The sequence below is a fragment of the Panicum virgatum genome, chromosome 7K, assembly GCF_016808335.1.
Source record: "Panicum virgatum strain AP13 chromosome 7K, P.virgatum_v5, whole genome shotgun sequence".
Lineage (NCBI taxonomy): Eukaryota > Viridiplantae > Streptophyta > Magnoliopsida > Poales > Poaceae > Panicum > Panicum virgatum.
Genome location: NC_053142.1, coordinates 48,679,517 through 48,695,304, shown reverse-complemented (window position 1 = coordinate 48,695,304; position 15,788 = coordinate 48,679,517). Strand labels below are relative to the sequence as shown.

The 15,788-nt window shown below is 44.6% G+C and overlaps 2 protein-coding genes across 3 annotated transcripts; one reads left to right on the top strand and one right to left on the bottom strand.

Annotated features, from left to right (window-relative positions):
• Positions 1-6,020: 6,020 nt before the first annotated feature.
• Positions 6,021-9,889, bottom strand: LOC120641896 (receptor-like serine/threonine-protein kinase SD1-8). 2 transcript variants are annotated; one of them, XM_039918205.1, is made up of 6 exons: positions 8,335-9,889; positions 7,989-8,134; positions 7,639-7,855; positions 7,261-7,492; positions 6,723-6,858; positions 6,021-6,623 (listed from the first exon to the last, which is right to left on the bottom strand). In XM_039918205.1, exons 1-6 carry the CDS (start codon positions 9,791-9,793, stop codon positions 6,306-6,308), a joined length of 2,508 nt encoding a protein of 835 aa, XP_039774139.1. In that variant the 5' UTR covers positions 9,794-9,889; the 3' UTR covers positions 6,021-6,305. The 2 variants fall into 2 exon arrangements, with proteins under 2 accessions (XP_039774139.1, XP_039774140.1); XM_039918206.1 differs by having other exon boundaries at positions 6,723-6,792.
• Positions 9,890-12,066: 2,177 nt separating this feature from the next.
• LOC120641895 (receptor-like serine/threonine-protein kinase SD1-8) lies at positions 12,067-15,536 on the top strand. The gene is made up of 7 exons (XM_039918204.1): positions 12,067-13,666; positions 13,750-13,857; positions 13,933-14,087; positions 14,174-14,384; positions 14,481-14,718; positions 14,815-14,962; positions 15,047-15,536. Exons 1-7 carry the CDS (start codon positions 12,346-12,348, stop codon positions 15,347-15,349), a joined length of 2,484 nt encoding a protein of 827 aa, XP_039774138.1. The 5' UTR covers positions 12,067-12,345; the 3' UTR covers positions 15,350-15,536.
• Positions 15,537-15,788: the final 252 nt, after the last annotated feature.

Genomic DNA, 15,788 nt, shown 5'->3' with positions numbered 1-15,788 from the left:
CCAAAATTTCAATTTTGAGTTGTGAATATTTTTTTGAATATAATTATCTATGTTTTGAATATTTTGATAATTTTTTTAGATTTTTTGACAATAATTATTCTCATTTTGCCCTAGAGCTAAATCCATTTATGGAACGTTTTAGAATCCTTTTCACGAGCTCCAAGTGTCATGGTTCTCGTGTCCAAATCTATATTTGAGTTTTTTTCTCAAAAAATTTGGATGCTTAGGATAATTCTCCATGTTTAAAAACATTATCTAGACTTCTCTAGGTTTTGTTTTTATCATCTAAATATCCTTTTCTTGATTAATCTCTACTATTTCTAAAGCAAACAATGTTTCCTTGGTACGTCAATCAGAATCCTAATCGGAGTCTGAACAAATCAATCTAAATTATAATGGAATCCAGATAGATCAATCGAAATTCAAATCGAACACGAATCGCACTATGACAGCATGATCTGTACATGAAGTGAATGAACACAGAGTTAATTATATTATCCGTAACAACGCACGGGCACTATGCTAATAAAAATAAAAATCCTATACTCCTTGATCGGTACACTGAGATTCTCTGGGCCGTTTCTTCTATTATGCGTCTATTCATGCCTGGGTTGGTGTTGATATATTTTTTGCACAATTCTTCTCAACCCTGCTATGACATGTTACCTTTCACATTGGGAGAAGAAAAGTCGCATTACCTCAGGTTAGGAGAAAAACATGTTGCATCTAATAATAGCACATTGTCACAGCTAATAGATTGTCACGTACACATTGTTAGATCTAACAGGATCATTAGATCTAATGGGAAGATATTTCCTATTTTTTAAACTAATAAGTATTTAATTTATTGCCTACTAAGAGCTAATAGGTCATCCTAACAACCTAGATCTATCAAAATAGAAGGTCCACAGTCACTTCGGAGTACTATAACAAAACCTTTTTACGCTATGTTTAGTAATGTCTAAGATGACTATGCCAATCTTTCTAACCCAGCCCTAGAATTAATTGAATTTGGCTTGTTTAGTTTCCAAAAAATTTTGGCCAAAGACGTCGCATCGAATGTTAGAACACATGCATGGAGTATTAAATGTGAAAAAAAAACCCAATTGTACAGTTCGCGTGTAAATTGCGAGACGAATCTTTTGAACCTAATTGCACCATGATTTGACAATGTGATGCTTTAGTAAATATTTGCTAATGATGAATTAATTAGGCTTAATAAATTCATCTCTCTGTTTACAAATGTAATGTGTTTTGTTATTATTAGTCTACATTTAATACTTCAAATGCGTATCCGTATGCTTCAAAAACTTTACACCCCGGGAACTAAACAAGACCTTTGTTAAGAGTATAAATGACTAAATGCATGCCACCTCCATGATAATTGTTTGACAAGTAGCTGAAGTATGGTCCAATTTCATGCTGTGAGTGCAACACCACAGGTATCACGCACCCTAGGATGCTACACAACTACACTACAAAAATCCAAGATTGAAAATTTCGACAGCGTAAACCTTGAAACGAGCACAAAGCGAAAGCAACAATAGGTAGACAATATGTTGAAGCGTGATACTCCGACAGAACAACTCTATCTTTAACAATATTAGTAAGGGGTCTCTATCATCTCTCGGACTCAGGACAAACCGTCTTAACATTATGGGATTTTGTAAAAGTGTAGGATGTGCAACTAACCCATTTTCCCATGCTCTCTTCAAAAGACAACCTGGGGAGGAAAAAATAAGGGTGAGCTTGAATAATGTCAGCAAGCAAACTGTTTTAACAAGCTATTTAAACCACATCAAATTAATTAATTATTTAATGTCGCAACAAGTATAGAATAGCCCTCACATATCCGCTTCTTTCTCAAAGAAATAGGTGATCATAGTATAAAAATATAGTATTAGTTTGTAATGAGTTACTCCTGATCAGTTTATGATCCTAATAGAATAATAGAAAGTCACCCACACAAGCCATAACATATAGATTACCATAATAACTCGAAAAAAAATAAAGTAGCATAATTGTAGATCATATCCCACCAAATAAACAACATGTAAAGAAATTGAAGGGCTTATGAATGGCAAGAAAGGGAAAATAAATAATATCTCCATGATCCGTTTAGCCAAACCGTAACTCACCTCACTAGGAAAAGTATCACTTCTCAAGTTAGTTTCAATGCATCTACATTAAACCAATATCCAAGTATCCATACAGCCCACACATAGTATATCCAAAGTCCGATAGTCCATAGCGCAATGTGAGACATAACTATTCATAGTATCGCCATATACTTCATCACATCCAACCCTTAAAACTGTACAGAAAGCATATAAATGCACATGAACTTTTATCTTCATACCTAAGGTATGAAGCTGCATCTCTATGCCAAACCAATGATGTATGCACATGGATGCATATGAACTCCTGCCTTCATACCCAAGGTATGAAGCTGCATCGTTGTGCCCAATAAACGATGCTGTACCGGTATGGTCGGAACCATAGGTTCATGACATAACTCCATATGCCAATGCAATGCAATGCAACATGATACAATGCCATAAGATAGATGCCATATCTAAATAATATCTCAATACCATATACTTCATATCCAAATGCCAGGTACTCCATGATGAAAAAAGAGAATAGCCCATAATAATTAATATAGAGAGATACAAGCGGTGCTTCTGTAACATAAATAGCGTCAATTATGATTAAATAATGTAATCTCACATATGCCAAACATCAACCAAATAGTTAATAATATCATCATATCTATAGATCTCCTTAATCTTAAGAAAATAGGATAGCAAAACATAGAGAAGAACTCTAATTTCATAATCCAAACCCGAAGCATATCTATCATATCAAAGGAAGAAAAATAATGTTTCTAAATAGAGCTAGTCAACCCAAAGTTCAATCCTTTTATTTTAACACATATACCAAAGAATAGTAGAAAACCGCTTTGAACCTTACTCGTAATCTAAACTCCAATTTACCCAAGGTATGATAGCATTAGGAGACATAAGTAGCGTAAACACCATAGAGATTATCATACACTAAGATTAACATAACCTTTACTATAACCAACCCACTCATGTGTAAACTGCCAAGCATCCCATAGATTTTACGCACGGGAAGACATGACATAGAATAAATTACTAAATATATGTTATATGTAAAAAAATATCAACGTCAACCATAATATCAAAACCATAATCCAACAAACATTTTATGCATATAGGCACTCATGTTAAAGTAGACAGAAAAATACTCACCACATAGCTACATTGGTTAGGAAGAAAAACATATTCACATCGAACCCATACAATATATATCAACCCTATTAGAACTTGGTTAAATAGATCATATTATATTAGTTGTGGTTTTGAATTTTAAAGTGGAGGTAGAATAAATAACAAGTTAAAGCAAGTAGCAACCACCGCTATGTTTACTTGCCTCCAACGAAGAGATGACCGCTATAGGCGCGATCCGAGGCACTACCACCTGTTTGACAAAGCAAGGTCAGATGACAACTCATACCAATAAGCATTCTAATAAGTAAAGCACTTCTATGTCCCCCTGCCAAACCACCATCCAACCCAAACATCGAAAAGACCACACGACAATTGCAGCTTTGCTGTTTCACTTTTTCATATCTTTTAATCTACAAAAGATATGATAGCAAAAGAATACATTATTAGAATCTACAGATAAGGACCTAAAACTTTCATGGAGGGACCATATTTTTATTTTGACCTTGAGATGATTGAATCTGTAGTTAAAAACAGAACTTCAAGTCTGCCCAGAAATCAGGACAGCAAGCATAAATAATTTTATATTTCCAAATCCGTATGTCCAAAAATTATGAAACTTCACCAGAAGGTAGATAACACCACAACCTCCAACTTTGGTAGTATAAACTTTTGCCAAAAGGGTCATTAAGATGGCCTAAAGAAGAGCTTAACCTTACTCAAAATTCTGCTGTCAAAACAGGAAGACTGATTTTATAAAATCTAAAACTGAACCTATACTTATTGTAAAAATACAATCTTTACCAATCTGGAAAGTTAAAGAAAAGTACTACGAGTTCCTCAAGGTTGAAAAGTCTAATTATGCCTTCAAGGTTTTCATAAACCTCCTTGTTCCATCTCTGTCCAGATTTTCGTCAGAAAAAAGACAGCTAGATCATAAAATCCATATATCTCAAATCCCTTAGGCTAAAATCACGAAATTTGATGAGCTAATAGATCTGAATGTTCCCTACAACTTTTTAGTTCACCCCATGATTTATTTCGGCCTCTAAGTAGCCCAAACCATCCTCTCAACACAGCTACAGTAACTGCGAATCTGAAATCCGAGGGAGACACCCAAAAGTCCTCTCTCCCCTCTAATCCACTTAATCCCCAACCTAAACTTGCACAAGAACATGTAATTTCTGCAAGGAGGATGAAATCCTACTCACCTTGGTTACCCCCAAAACCTAGGGCCATGGGAAGGGAGGGGGAAAGACAAATCGACCCCCAAGATGCACTTCTTCGAGCTCCTCTTGATCTCCTCGTTCCGTTTTGCTACTCCTCTCCAAGGATTGGGTGTTGCAATGGAGGGGATCTAGAGGGGAAGAGGCCAGTGGGGAAGGGAGAGGCATTCTTTTTTTTTTTTGACACAGCATGCGAATGTACCTGTATTAAACTAAGATGTACGGTACAAAGACCCAAACGCATACGCGTACAGGTACACAAAGGCAGGATACAGAGTACACCTGCTCCACCATACGTTTTACACAAAGGCCCCTAGAAAACATGAAAATTACAACCAAACCCCTAGAACCTCTGTGAATCCGACTCCGCCGCCGTCGAGCATCGCCAGCCACCGCCGGAATCGATCTCCGCGAATCCATGGCCCACCGGAACCCCGTCGCTGCGAAGCTTTGAAGAGAGCCGCAAGAAACACTCGCCGCGAACGGCGAGATGAAGCTACCGCAGGAAGTCCATCGGCCGGGGACGCACCCCGAGCCCCGGTGGCCTTGGAGCCAGATCCGCCGGCGACGACCGGAACCGCCGCGAGAAGCATGGATCTGCTCCACTCTCTAGCTTTCCACTAATCCCGAAGTATGCTCTGTATCCACCAAGCAAAAGGCCGATGAACTCACCTCCACGGAAGGATGATGAGTCGCCGGCAGAGAACATCTCCTATACAACGGCTCCACCACGGGAGCACAACCTCCACGGACCCACTCGAGCCGCCGGAGAGAAGCAGCACAAGGACGGGGACGAGTCCGAGAGGACTTATTTCGACGTGTCGCCGCCACCTCCGCCTCGCCGTCGACGCCTGGACACCGACCCCTAGATCTACTAGGACCTAACCTACCTGTGTCGCACGGCTGGAGCCCGGCGGTCTCCGCCCCCTCCCGACAGCCCTGAGGCCATCAGAGGCGGAGGAGACCGGCGACTCCGCCGGCGGCGACCGCGACCCCCTTTTTCGCCCCTCTCAAACAGTAGCAGACGCGAGAGCTTTCCAGAGAGAGAGATTTCTTGGCCGTTGTTGGTCTCGATCCTCTCAGATCCGGGGGTGGGAGAGGCATTCTGAGAGAGAGAGTTCGTGAGGTGGGGGAAAAGGGGGGTGGCACTAATGTCGAAGGGTGGGGAGGGGTTAAGATACCCTTGTTTTTTTTCTGATTCATCTCATCCATTCATTCTTCGGTTGCACAAAACTTCAGGATCATAAATTCTAATACTACATATGAATAGTCAAATAGAATGCTTTGGATAAGATCTACGCATCCATGGTCACCGATTTTCTGTGTGAACTACGGATCGAAAAGTCAACTTTTACCCCATCTTAAAACACTCGGTCAACATATACACCTTTTACACTTTCTAACACAAAAAAACATATTTTACTCAAAAGTTCAATCTAGTTCATCGACAACCAATAGCCATAAGATCAATCCAAATATTTCATGAAGTATGCGCGATTAGTGACACTTTAATTTCAGCGTCATTACAGTGAGGATGCTACCATGCATGCATTAATTACATATTCTGACCTGTATATTACATCATCAAGAAGTTACGTGATCATAGTGACATTATTCCTTAATCAGTATAAAGCTTTCTCTTTAGTCTGGGAAAAAACAAGATACATCCTTGTGTATCGGAGCAAAATCACACACCATTGAGGAACTAAGTGACGTTATTCAAACTGAAAGGATTTTGCTAGAATACCAAAGCTAAAAAGATCAATCTATCTCACAAATCACACAACACCCCAATGCAACTTCACACGTGCTAGAAAGTTACCACCTACTATGTGAGATATACCGAATAATGGCTGCTGTGTGACGTGCCAGATGCTTCCTGCGTTGAGCGATCCGCGGCTTCATGGAGAGGAGGCTCGGTTTTGCTGTCCAACACTGGCCTCTTAGGTGCACGAATCTGCAAACTGTTACTGTTTAGCATCGCAACTACTGCAGACATGGCAGACCTGTCATCAGGTGATTGTTGCACACAGAGAAGGCCAATCTGTACACATCTCTCCAACTCAAACAGGAGCTCAGGCTCCGGTTGGGCCACAGCTGGATCTAGAAGGTCTCTGATCATTCCTTGATTCCAAGATTCCCAAGCCTAAAAAGTGGTAAAAACATATTATGCCCATTTCATGAACATATGGGATGTGGATGGTATTGCAGAGTTTTTTTTGTCAGAAATAAATGCCATACTCACATCAGAAAGGAGCGCTGGAGTGTCTGTGTTCCTTTTCCCACTAATTATCTCCATCAAGATGATTCCAAAGCTATACACATCACACTTTAGTGTCAGGTGCCGTTGACTAGATAAATACTCTGGAGCCGTGTACCCCCTTCAGTTAACAGAAAACATGTCAATCATTCAATTGAGGCCCCTCACACACTGTTGTGGAAATTTTTGTCTTGCTTGCAGTTTAGAATGAAATGCTTATGCAATATTTTTTTATCCTAGTTAACAAAGGTCATTTGCATGCTTTGTTTTACAGCTATAGTTGCTGTTAGTCTCATTGAACCTACAATAGGGTTCATTTGTTTTAATATTCATCATTATGTATGGTTCTATAGTATGTTCTAGATGCATGATTAGTAAATATTTTACCTTAGGTGCATTTTACTATGCTCCTCCGGAAGGTAATGATAAAATGAGGCAATGGATGTGATCAAATAAGTAGAAGTCTAACTCTAAACACACTTGATTTGAAACACTAGCTGTGTGGTTGGGGTTAGAAGCATACGCTGATTTTATTAGGGTTGGATCAGTCTCATCAACAACGAAAAGTTTTGCGGTTCCAAAGTCTGCGATCTTAGGCCTCCAATTGTCATCCAGAAGTATATTGGATGATTTTAGGTCCCTGTGGATGACTTCCTCGCTTAATCCATGAAGATAAGCAACGCCTCTGGCAACCCCGCGAACTATTTCCAGCCTTCGATCCCAATTTAGCAAAGCCCTCAGTCTAGGATTCCCTCCTGTCAGTTCCATAGAAACCATATGAGATCTTCAATTTCACATAAAGATTGTTATCATATATTCATATCCACACACACACACACACACACACACACACACACACACACACAGGTACTGAGTGCAGAAAATAACATTAATTAAGTACCGAATATGTAGAGGTTCAAGCTCTTGTTCTTCATGTACTCATAGACTAGGATTCGCTCGTTCCCATCCTGGCAGTAAGAAAGGAGCTGAAGAAGGTTGCCATGCCTGAGCTTTGACATCACTCCCACTTCTCTCATGAAAGCATTACCGCCTTCATCAGTAAGAGAAGACTGTATGAGTCTCTTCACAGCAACTTTTCTACCATCAGGTAAATGCCCCTATTGATTGTGCAACCTGATGTCATGTTGCCGATTTTTTGAACAATATAAAGTACAATATTTCGGTCCAAAATAAATGTTGCGACAGAATACGATTGATCAAGCACTGAAAACCATAATTACTAGTACGAACCTCGTATACGATTCCAAATCCACCACGACCAATGATGTTGCTTTCAGAGAAATCTCCAGTAGCCTTCTTCAAACTAGACAGTTCAGAAGAAGGCACGGTCGGGGCAGGGGTAGTACGCTGAATAAAACCATCAGGGGTAGTTGGACCTGCAGGCAGAATAATAGCCTTGTTTGGTTTTACTCTAGAAACTCTAGAAAGGATCATGTTTACAATTTTGACCACTAATTAGGGGTATTAAATAAGTTAAATAAAGGCAGTTGGCAAAATCTTACTAGAGATTAACATTGGAACTTGCCCTCCTTTTCTAATCTTAGATTCTGAATCAACAGGGAGAGCAATAATTTACCTATGTTTGAAGGTCTCCGGCGCCGGCGCCTCCTAATCACAACCAGGACCAAGAAAGCAACAAGAAGAATCCCGACGAGGGAACCTACGGCACCAATGACGGGGCCAGTAGGAAACGCCCGAGACCGTGACGGCAGCGACGGCGGGGGCAGGGCCGCCGCCGGCGGGGGGAGCTCAGACTCCGCCAGCCTCAGGTAGAGATCCTGCCCTTTGTCGACGTACCGCATGTCGAGCAGATCATCAGCCCACATGATGCAGCCCCTGCCATCACCGCCGGCGCTGATGTCCGCGGCGGCGTAGGCCAGGCACGAGCAGTTGGCGAGGCACCTCGCCCTGCACTCCTCCACCGTGATGCCCGTGTCCACCGACGCGTTGTGCGTGTCCGGAAGCTTCACTCCAGACACCGGCACGAACCCGTCCGTCGTGGCCCCACCGGCCGCACAGTTCAGCGCCACGTTCCGCTGGCATCTGCCGGCGATCCTCGACGGAGACGCCAGGCCGAACCCCCTTATGCAGCCGCAGAACGCCGCCGACGCCGCGCTGACGTTGCACAGGTTGAACGCCCCGCACTTGCCGTAGGCGTCGCAGACGTCCCTGGGCCCCTGGTAGGTGGTCTGCCATGCCCGGATGCTCGCGTCCCACACCAGGCGCTTCACCTCGCCGTCTTCCGTCAGCACGACGTAGGTGAAGGCGGCGCCGGGCTTGACGTTGTACCCGTAGGTCACCTCCCGCGGGCTGATCACCATCTGGTACTCGAACAGGTCCTGCTGGTAGGTCAGCACCTCCGGGATGCCGCCGAAGCGCACGCCGTTCCAGGGGCCCGAGCGGAACGTCTTGACGCTGCCTTGCCACACGATGTTGTCGGGCCGCCCGCTGGTGTCGAGCACGCGGCGGAAGGCCCCCGGCGACGGGTCGTCGGCGGAGCGCCACGACGTGAGGTACCACTCGTCCCCGCTAGAGAAATCCTTGCCAACCTTCATGCCGGACAGCATCACGTTGGACGGATGGGCGAAAGAATGCCACAGGACGGTGGTGCTGCCGGGGTTGCGCACAACTAGGTTGCCGTTGTCGAGCAACTGCGCCTCCACGGGAGATGTGCTGCTGGAGTTTGACGACCACGCGATCCGGCCGGACCCGTCCAGCAGGAGAAGGCTCCCGGTGTCGCTGACCATGAGCACGCCGGAGTTGTCGTGGATGGGGCTCTCGCGGTTGGCCACCCAGCAGACGGCGTCTCTGGACACGGTGAACCAGATGCCGAGGTACCTCTTGGTTGACACCCCGGGGGAGAAGAAACCCATGGTGAATGCGCCGTTGGCCGAGACGAGCGTCTCGTTGTCAGTGATGTTGCGGCCCTTGCTGAACGTGTCGGTAACGCCGTCGGCGGCGAAGGCCTTGGGAGGAACTAGGATGAACGAGATGACGACGAGGCCGAGAAGGTGGCTGCAGGTTGTTGTCTCCATGGCTTAGGATGGCTCTTGCTAAGCGCCGAGCTAGACGTGGATGAGGAAGAAAGCTTAGAGCCGCAGGCATAATGCTTGGTCGTAGCTGAAAGTTTGTATGAACACACTATTGTATTTAACTCAAATATGGTGCCTATCTTACACAATCTTTTTTCTTAAAAAAACAAAGTACTTCAAATTTTGGGTGAAGGGTAAGTGCCGAAGCCAGGTCAAGCACACGATCTTTTCTGTGTTTTTCTTGGTTTGTAGCGTCTTGCATAAGGGAAAAGATTTAAGACATTAAAATTCCAACGGGAATTGCAAGGCAATTGGCTACCTACAGTTCTTTGAGCGCAATCCTGTTTGTTCTACATTCCATATTCTATTCTTTGGGCCTGGTCAGATGACATTCTAACAAGAACCGAACAGCGATTGACGTTTCATGACATATATATGAGGTCGGTTTGTTTGGTTGACTTTGACTTTAGTCGACTTTATTGGATTAGATTCTCAGTTTGTTGGGGCAGCTTAAGAAGATAGATAATGTCGATGCTTCCTCCTGTTTAGTGGATTGCATGAAGCTTCGTTATATGACCAATACTAGTTCATGTTCATCTTGCTCGAAATATCTACGGTGTAATAATTCAAGGAAATTTGGTTAAAGATGTACCCTTTTTTTATGCAAGAGATGTAACTTTGCTCAGCAAATATGGAATTTGTTAATTTTTAGGGGATGCCAATTTCAGAGATAAAGGCAACAAAGGCAGCGATAGAGCTCTTGACTTGCTTGTCACAACAGGTGGTAACTAATTGCAAAGTATTCTCATTGATCATGAAACTGTCCTAGACAGAGTATCATGATTCATGAGGCCGAAGTCAATGGCTAGGTTCAGTTTCAGTCCTTTTTTTTTTGAAGCAGTCAGTCCAAATAATATTTTGCCTAGCTAAACACAGGAAATGTTAAATGTCCTTGGATGTCACGCAGGAAACCGTAGCAGAAATATCTTGAGCTTGCAAAGGATGGGAAGTCAAATCTCGATGGATAGCGGTTGCTCATGCTATTTTGAAGGATTAGAAAGTCAAATCTCGGCTACTGAGGTTGTTGTCTTGTTGGTTCACTACTAGTTTTTATCAAGAACAGAGAGACAGAGAGTGAACTAACCTTATCATTGGTGTTGGCGGTATGTCAATAAACTAATTTTATTACAAACCGGTTTTCAATTTAAAATTTGACAGAAAATGTGACTTTTTTAGAAACAGGTAGTGAACCTATGTTACCGTAAACTGGCATATATATAAGTGATTTTGTCACGTTCCAAGCGGCAGACTATGTCACGTTCCTTTGTTTAGGTGTAGCAGTTTAGTTTTCTCGAATATTATGGCACAATGGTCAATTTTTTTGTAGCGGTAAATATGTGACTTAATTGATGACTTGCTATTACATAGATGATGATAGAACAACAGTACACCTAGATGCAGCACTCCTTACAAAAAAAAAAGAAGAAGTGCAGTGTAGGCTGTGGCCATTTCTTACAGACGAGAGCGCGCCAATTTCTAGACCGTTAAAAAATAGGCCCAGAAAATTCGGGCCCAATATACAGAGTATAGAGGAGAGTCCACTCGGCTAGAATGGGCCTACTAGTACATAGGCTTGGCACGGCCCATCCTATAGTTCTATTTCAGTCTTCACGGGCTGTAGCGCCCTTTTGAGTTTTGAGATAGAATCGGCCCAACTCTTGCCAACTGAAAGAGAGTTCGTGGCCGTCGTCATCACTCACCTTGGGTCAATGCCCGCTGCTCCCCGCCGTGTTGCCGTGATCCATGCAAGTGTCTCCAAGTGGAGTTCTCTTTTTGCTAGGAGCTCTTATTCTCCCATGCACCGGCTCCTCATGGCTTCCTGGTCGACGGCGCACGCGTCATTTTCGAACCGCCGCTTACTTGTGAATCACTCAAATTTTCGACGAAACGTTGGAGCAAGGGTACTGATGAAGTGACGATCAGCTCGGCGAGGTCAAGTAATTTTTAATGCAAGTGCTTTCTGGTTCACGCTGTTTTTGTAGAGTAATGATGAGACTGCGACGACAGGAATAGATAGATGTCTCCAAGAGCTAGACAAAGTCAGCATAGTAAGTTCAGAGTTCAGACTAATGGTCTTGATTTGAAACAACACACTACCCTCTGTCACGATTGGCTGGACCGCTGGACACGGGCAGTGAAGATCTGGTTTTCATTTCCCTGGGGGAAGGGCGCTAGTTGCTGTTGAACTCTGCATCTTACTTGGCTGTGGCTTGTGGATGCCCTATGCTTGACAAAGCAAGAAAGGGCTAATGGATGTGACCTCACTTGACATAGCAGTTGGCAGTCACGTATCGCCCATGAGCAGCCTAGCTTCTTTGCCCATCTTATAACTTACTCGCAGATGGTCACCGCGTGTGGGCGATCAGGAATTCAGGATGCCATTTTCTCTTGCACAAGCACAACCAATGGAAAGTAGCACTGTCCAGTGAGAGTGAGAGTGAGACCGGGAGCCTTCTTATGCAAGGGCGAGCATCTGGCAACTGGCATCATCTGTTATGGAGGCACCAACAATCAACAGATTTCCCAACCAGCATCTTGCCATGATTTTCCCCGTGCTCTTGATTTTTCTCAGAGCCTCGGCCGCTGCCGTCGCATCTGACACGCTCAACACCGGCGGCAACATCACCGACGGCGAGACGCTGGTCTCGGCCGCCGGCTCCTTCACGCTGGGCTTCTTCTCCCCGACCGGCGTGCCAGCCAAGAGATACCTCGGCATCTGGTTCACCGCGTCCCCGGACGCTGTCTGCTGGGTGGCCAACCGTGACACCCCGCTCAGCAACACCACCTCCGGCGTACTGGAGATCGCCGCCATGGGGATCCTTCGCCTTCTCGACGGAGGCTCTGGCCAGACCACGTGGTCTTCGAATACAACGCGATCCGCTCCTGCCGTGGCGCAGCTGCTCGACACCGGCAACCTGGTCGTGCGCGAGCAGAGCGGCGGCGGCGACGTGCTGTGGCAGTCGTTCGATCACCCGTCCAACACCTTGCTCGCCGGCATGAGGCTCGGCATGGACCCGCAGACAGGCGCCGAGTGGTCGCTCACGTCGTGGCGCGCGCCGAACGACCCGGCGCCGGGCGACTGCCGCCGGGCGTTGGACACCAGGGGCCTCCCGGACTGCGTGTCGTGGCAGGGCGGCGTCAAGAAGTACCGGACGGGGCCCTGGAACGGCCTGTGGTTCAGCGGCGTCCCGGAGATGGCGTCCTACTCGGAGCTCTTCTCCAACGAGGTGGTCGTCCGCGCCGACGAGGTCGCCTACATCTTCAACGCCACGGCCGGCGCGCCCTTCTCCCGGCTCGTGCTGAGCGAGGTCGGCGTGCTGCAGCGGCTGGCATGGGACCCGGCCAGCCGCGTGTGGAACATCTTCGCGCAGGCGCCGAGGGACGTCTGCGACGACTACGCCATGTGCGGCGCCTTCGGCCTGTGCAACGTGAACACGGCGTCCACGCTGTTCTGCAGCTGCATCGCGGGGTTCGGCCCCGTGAACCCTTCGCAGTGGTCCATGAGGGAGTCCGGAGGCGGGTGCCGGAGGAACGTGCCGCTCGAGTGCGGCAACGGGACGACGACGGACGGGTTCATGGTGGTGCGGGGAGTGAAGCTGCCGGACACGGACAACACGACGGTGGACAGGAGCGCGACGCTGGATCAGTGCAGAGCTAGGTGCTTCGCCAACTGCTCGTGCGTGGCCTACGCTGCCGCCGACATCCGGGGAGGAGGCGCTGGCAGTGGCTGCGTCATGTGGATGAATTACCTCGTTGACGTCCGGTACGTAGACAAGGGGCAGGATCTATACGTGAGGTTGGCAAAATCTGAATTTGGTAAGCAAATTTACGAACTACGTATTAAAGATTGAATTCTGAAGGAATTGGTCTTTAATCATCTTAACGCTACATTTCTGCAGCTAAAGAGAAGAGGATGGATGTTGCAAGAATCGTGCTTCCCATTCTGGCGTCTGTGCTTGCACTTACGGCAGCATGCCTGTACCTTGTTTGGATATGCAGACTTAGAGGTAAAGCTACTTCACTATTCAGAATGATCAGAAACAACAATACTAACAGACGATACTGAATGATGTTTCTGTTAGGCCAACGTCGAAACAACAATGCTCAGAAGAAAGAGATTCTAGGTGATGAAAACCTAGAGCTTCCATTTGTAAGCTTTGGGGATATTGTTACCGCAACAAATAATTTTTCTGAAGCCAATATGCTTGGACAAGGTGGCTTTGGGAAGGTTTATAAGGTAGCAAAAAAAAAAAATCTTCACATAATACTGGTGTGAAATCTATGGCACTGCCTTTTCAGTTTACGAATGATTTAACCATGCAGGGCATGCTGGACGAGAGCAAAGAAGTTGCAATAAAAAGGCTTTGTCAGAGTTCTGGACAAGGCGTAGAGGAATTCACAAACGAAGTTGTTCTGATCGCTAAGTTGCAGCATAGAAACCTCGTCAGACTTCTTGGTTGCTGTATTCATGGAGATGAGAAACTGCTGATTTACGAATATTTACCAAACAAAAGCTTGGATTCCTTCATTTTTGGTATGTTTCAGTCTCTCTCTCCTTTAATTTAAAAAATGGAGAGTAGCCAGAGTTACTACTGCAATTTCAGTGCTTAGACTTATAAGACCATTGCAGATTCTGCAAGTAAAAAAGTGCTTGATTGGACAACAAGGTTCAAGATAATCAAAGGAATATCAAGGGGACTCCTTTACCTCCACCAGGATTCAAGATTGACGATAATTCACAGAGATCTCAAGCCAAGCAACATACTGTTGGATGCAGATATGAGCCCTAAGATATCAGATTTCGGTATGGCAAGAATCTTTGGAGGAAACCAGCATGAAGCAAACACTAATCGAGTTGTTGGGACATAGTGAGTAGTCCACACCTCAGTGTTAAAATTGATTCTTTATTTTCCTGCACATAATTCATTTTTTTATATCACTTAGTACTAACATTTTTTAAACAGTGGTTACATGTCTCCTGAGTATGCAATGGATGGCGCCTTTTCTGTCAAGTCTGATACCTACAGCTTTGGTGTCATACTTTTGGAGATTATAAGTGGTTTGAAGATTAGTTTAACTCACATTACGGACTTCCCAAATCTATTAGCTTATGTAAGTATGGTAGCATCCTTGAAAATTTCACAATGCAACAAGTTTTACTACTTATATTCTATGAAATTGATTCAACGGGTGCAGGCTTGGAGTTTGTGGAAAGAAGGAAAGGCCATGAGTCTGGTGGACTCATCCCTTCTTGGGAGTTGTTCACCAAATGAAGCTTTGAGGTGCATCCACATAGGACTCTTGTGTGTGCAAGACAATCCAAATAGTAGGCCGCTCATGTCGTCGGTGGTGTTCATGCTAGAGAATGAAGCTATAGCACTTTCGGTCCCAAAACAGCCTGTTTACTTCTCGCAGAGGTATTCTGAAGCCCAGGAAACAGGAGAAAACACTACTAGCTCTATGAATAATATGGACCTGACAGTGTTAGAGGGACGCTAGATGGTTAGGTTATGCAATGTTTGTATGTGTAAATAATTTATTTCTTAGCAGATTTCTTGCATGCCTTATTGAGTGCAACTATATGTATTAGAATACGTCTGAATAAAAACAGGTATTAGAATACATTATGTTCTCAAATATTGTGCAGTATTTGACAATTATAATCTGAATCCAAGATGTTTTTTTTTGATGAAGGAAGAGCTTTTATTTATCACTCATAGCAGTGTTTGTTTCAAAAAAAAATACAAGAGGGAGCGGGGAGCACAAGCTACATTTGCTAACATATGGACTTCCCTGTTTCAGTCTCTAGTCTCTTCCTTGGTGAATGGTGAACAAACAAACTGTGCACAATCAAAACATTTTGTTCTCTCTTGGATATCCTGAAGAGTCATCACATAAGAGTAAGAGCACCTGGGAATCTCTCTGAAATTACTGCTAA

What these genes read in the sequence shown, in the direction of transcription:
- LOC120641896 (XM_039918205.1), bottom strand. Translation starts at nt 9,793, where the DNA reads ATGGAGACAACAACCTGCAGCCACCTTCTCGGCCTCGTCGTCATCTCG. An exon ending in CTTGAACCTCTACATATTCG is followed by an intron (nt 7,493 to 7,638) that starts GTACTTAATTAA and finishes TGGAACTGACAG; the next exon opens with GAGGGAATCCTAGACTGAGG. An exon ending in CCAACCCTAATAAAATCAGC is followed by an intron (nt 6,859 to 7,260) that starts GTATGCTTCTAA and finishes TGTTAACTGAAG; the next exon opens with GGGGTACACGGCTCCAGAGT.
- LOC120641895 (XM_039918204.1), top strand. Translation starts at nt 12,346, where the DNA reads ATGGAGGCACCAACAATCAACAGATTTCCCAACCAGCATCTTGCCATG. An exon ending in GCTTTGGGAAGGTTTATAAG is followed by an intron (nt 14,088 to 14,173) that starts GTAGCAAAAAAA and finishes TTAACCATGCAG; the next exon opens with GGCATGCTGGACGAGAGCAA. An exon ending in AATCGAGTTGTTGGGACATA is followed by an intron (nt 14,719 to 14,814) that starts GTGAGTAGTCCA and finishes TTTTTTAAACAG; the next exon opens with TGGTTACATGTCTCCTGAGT.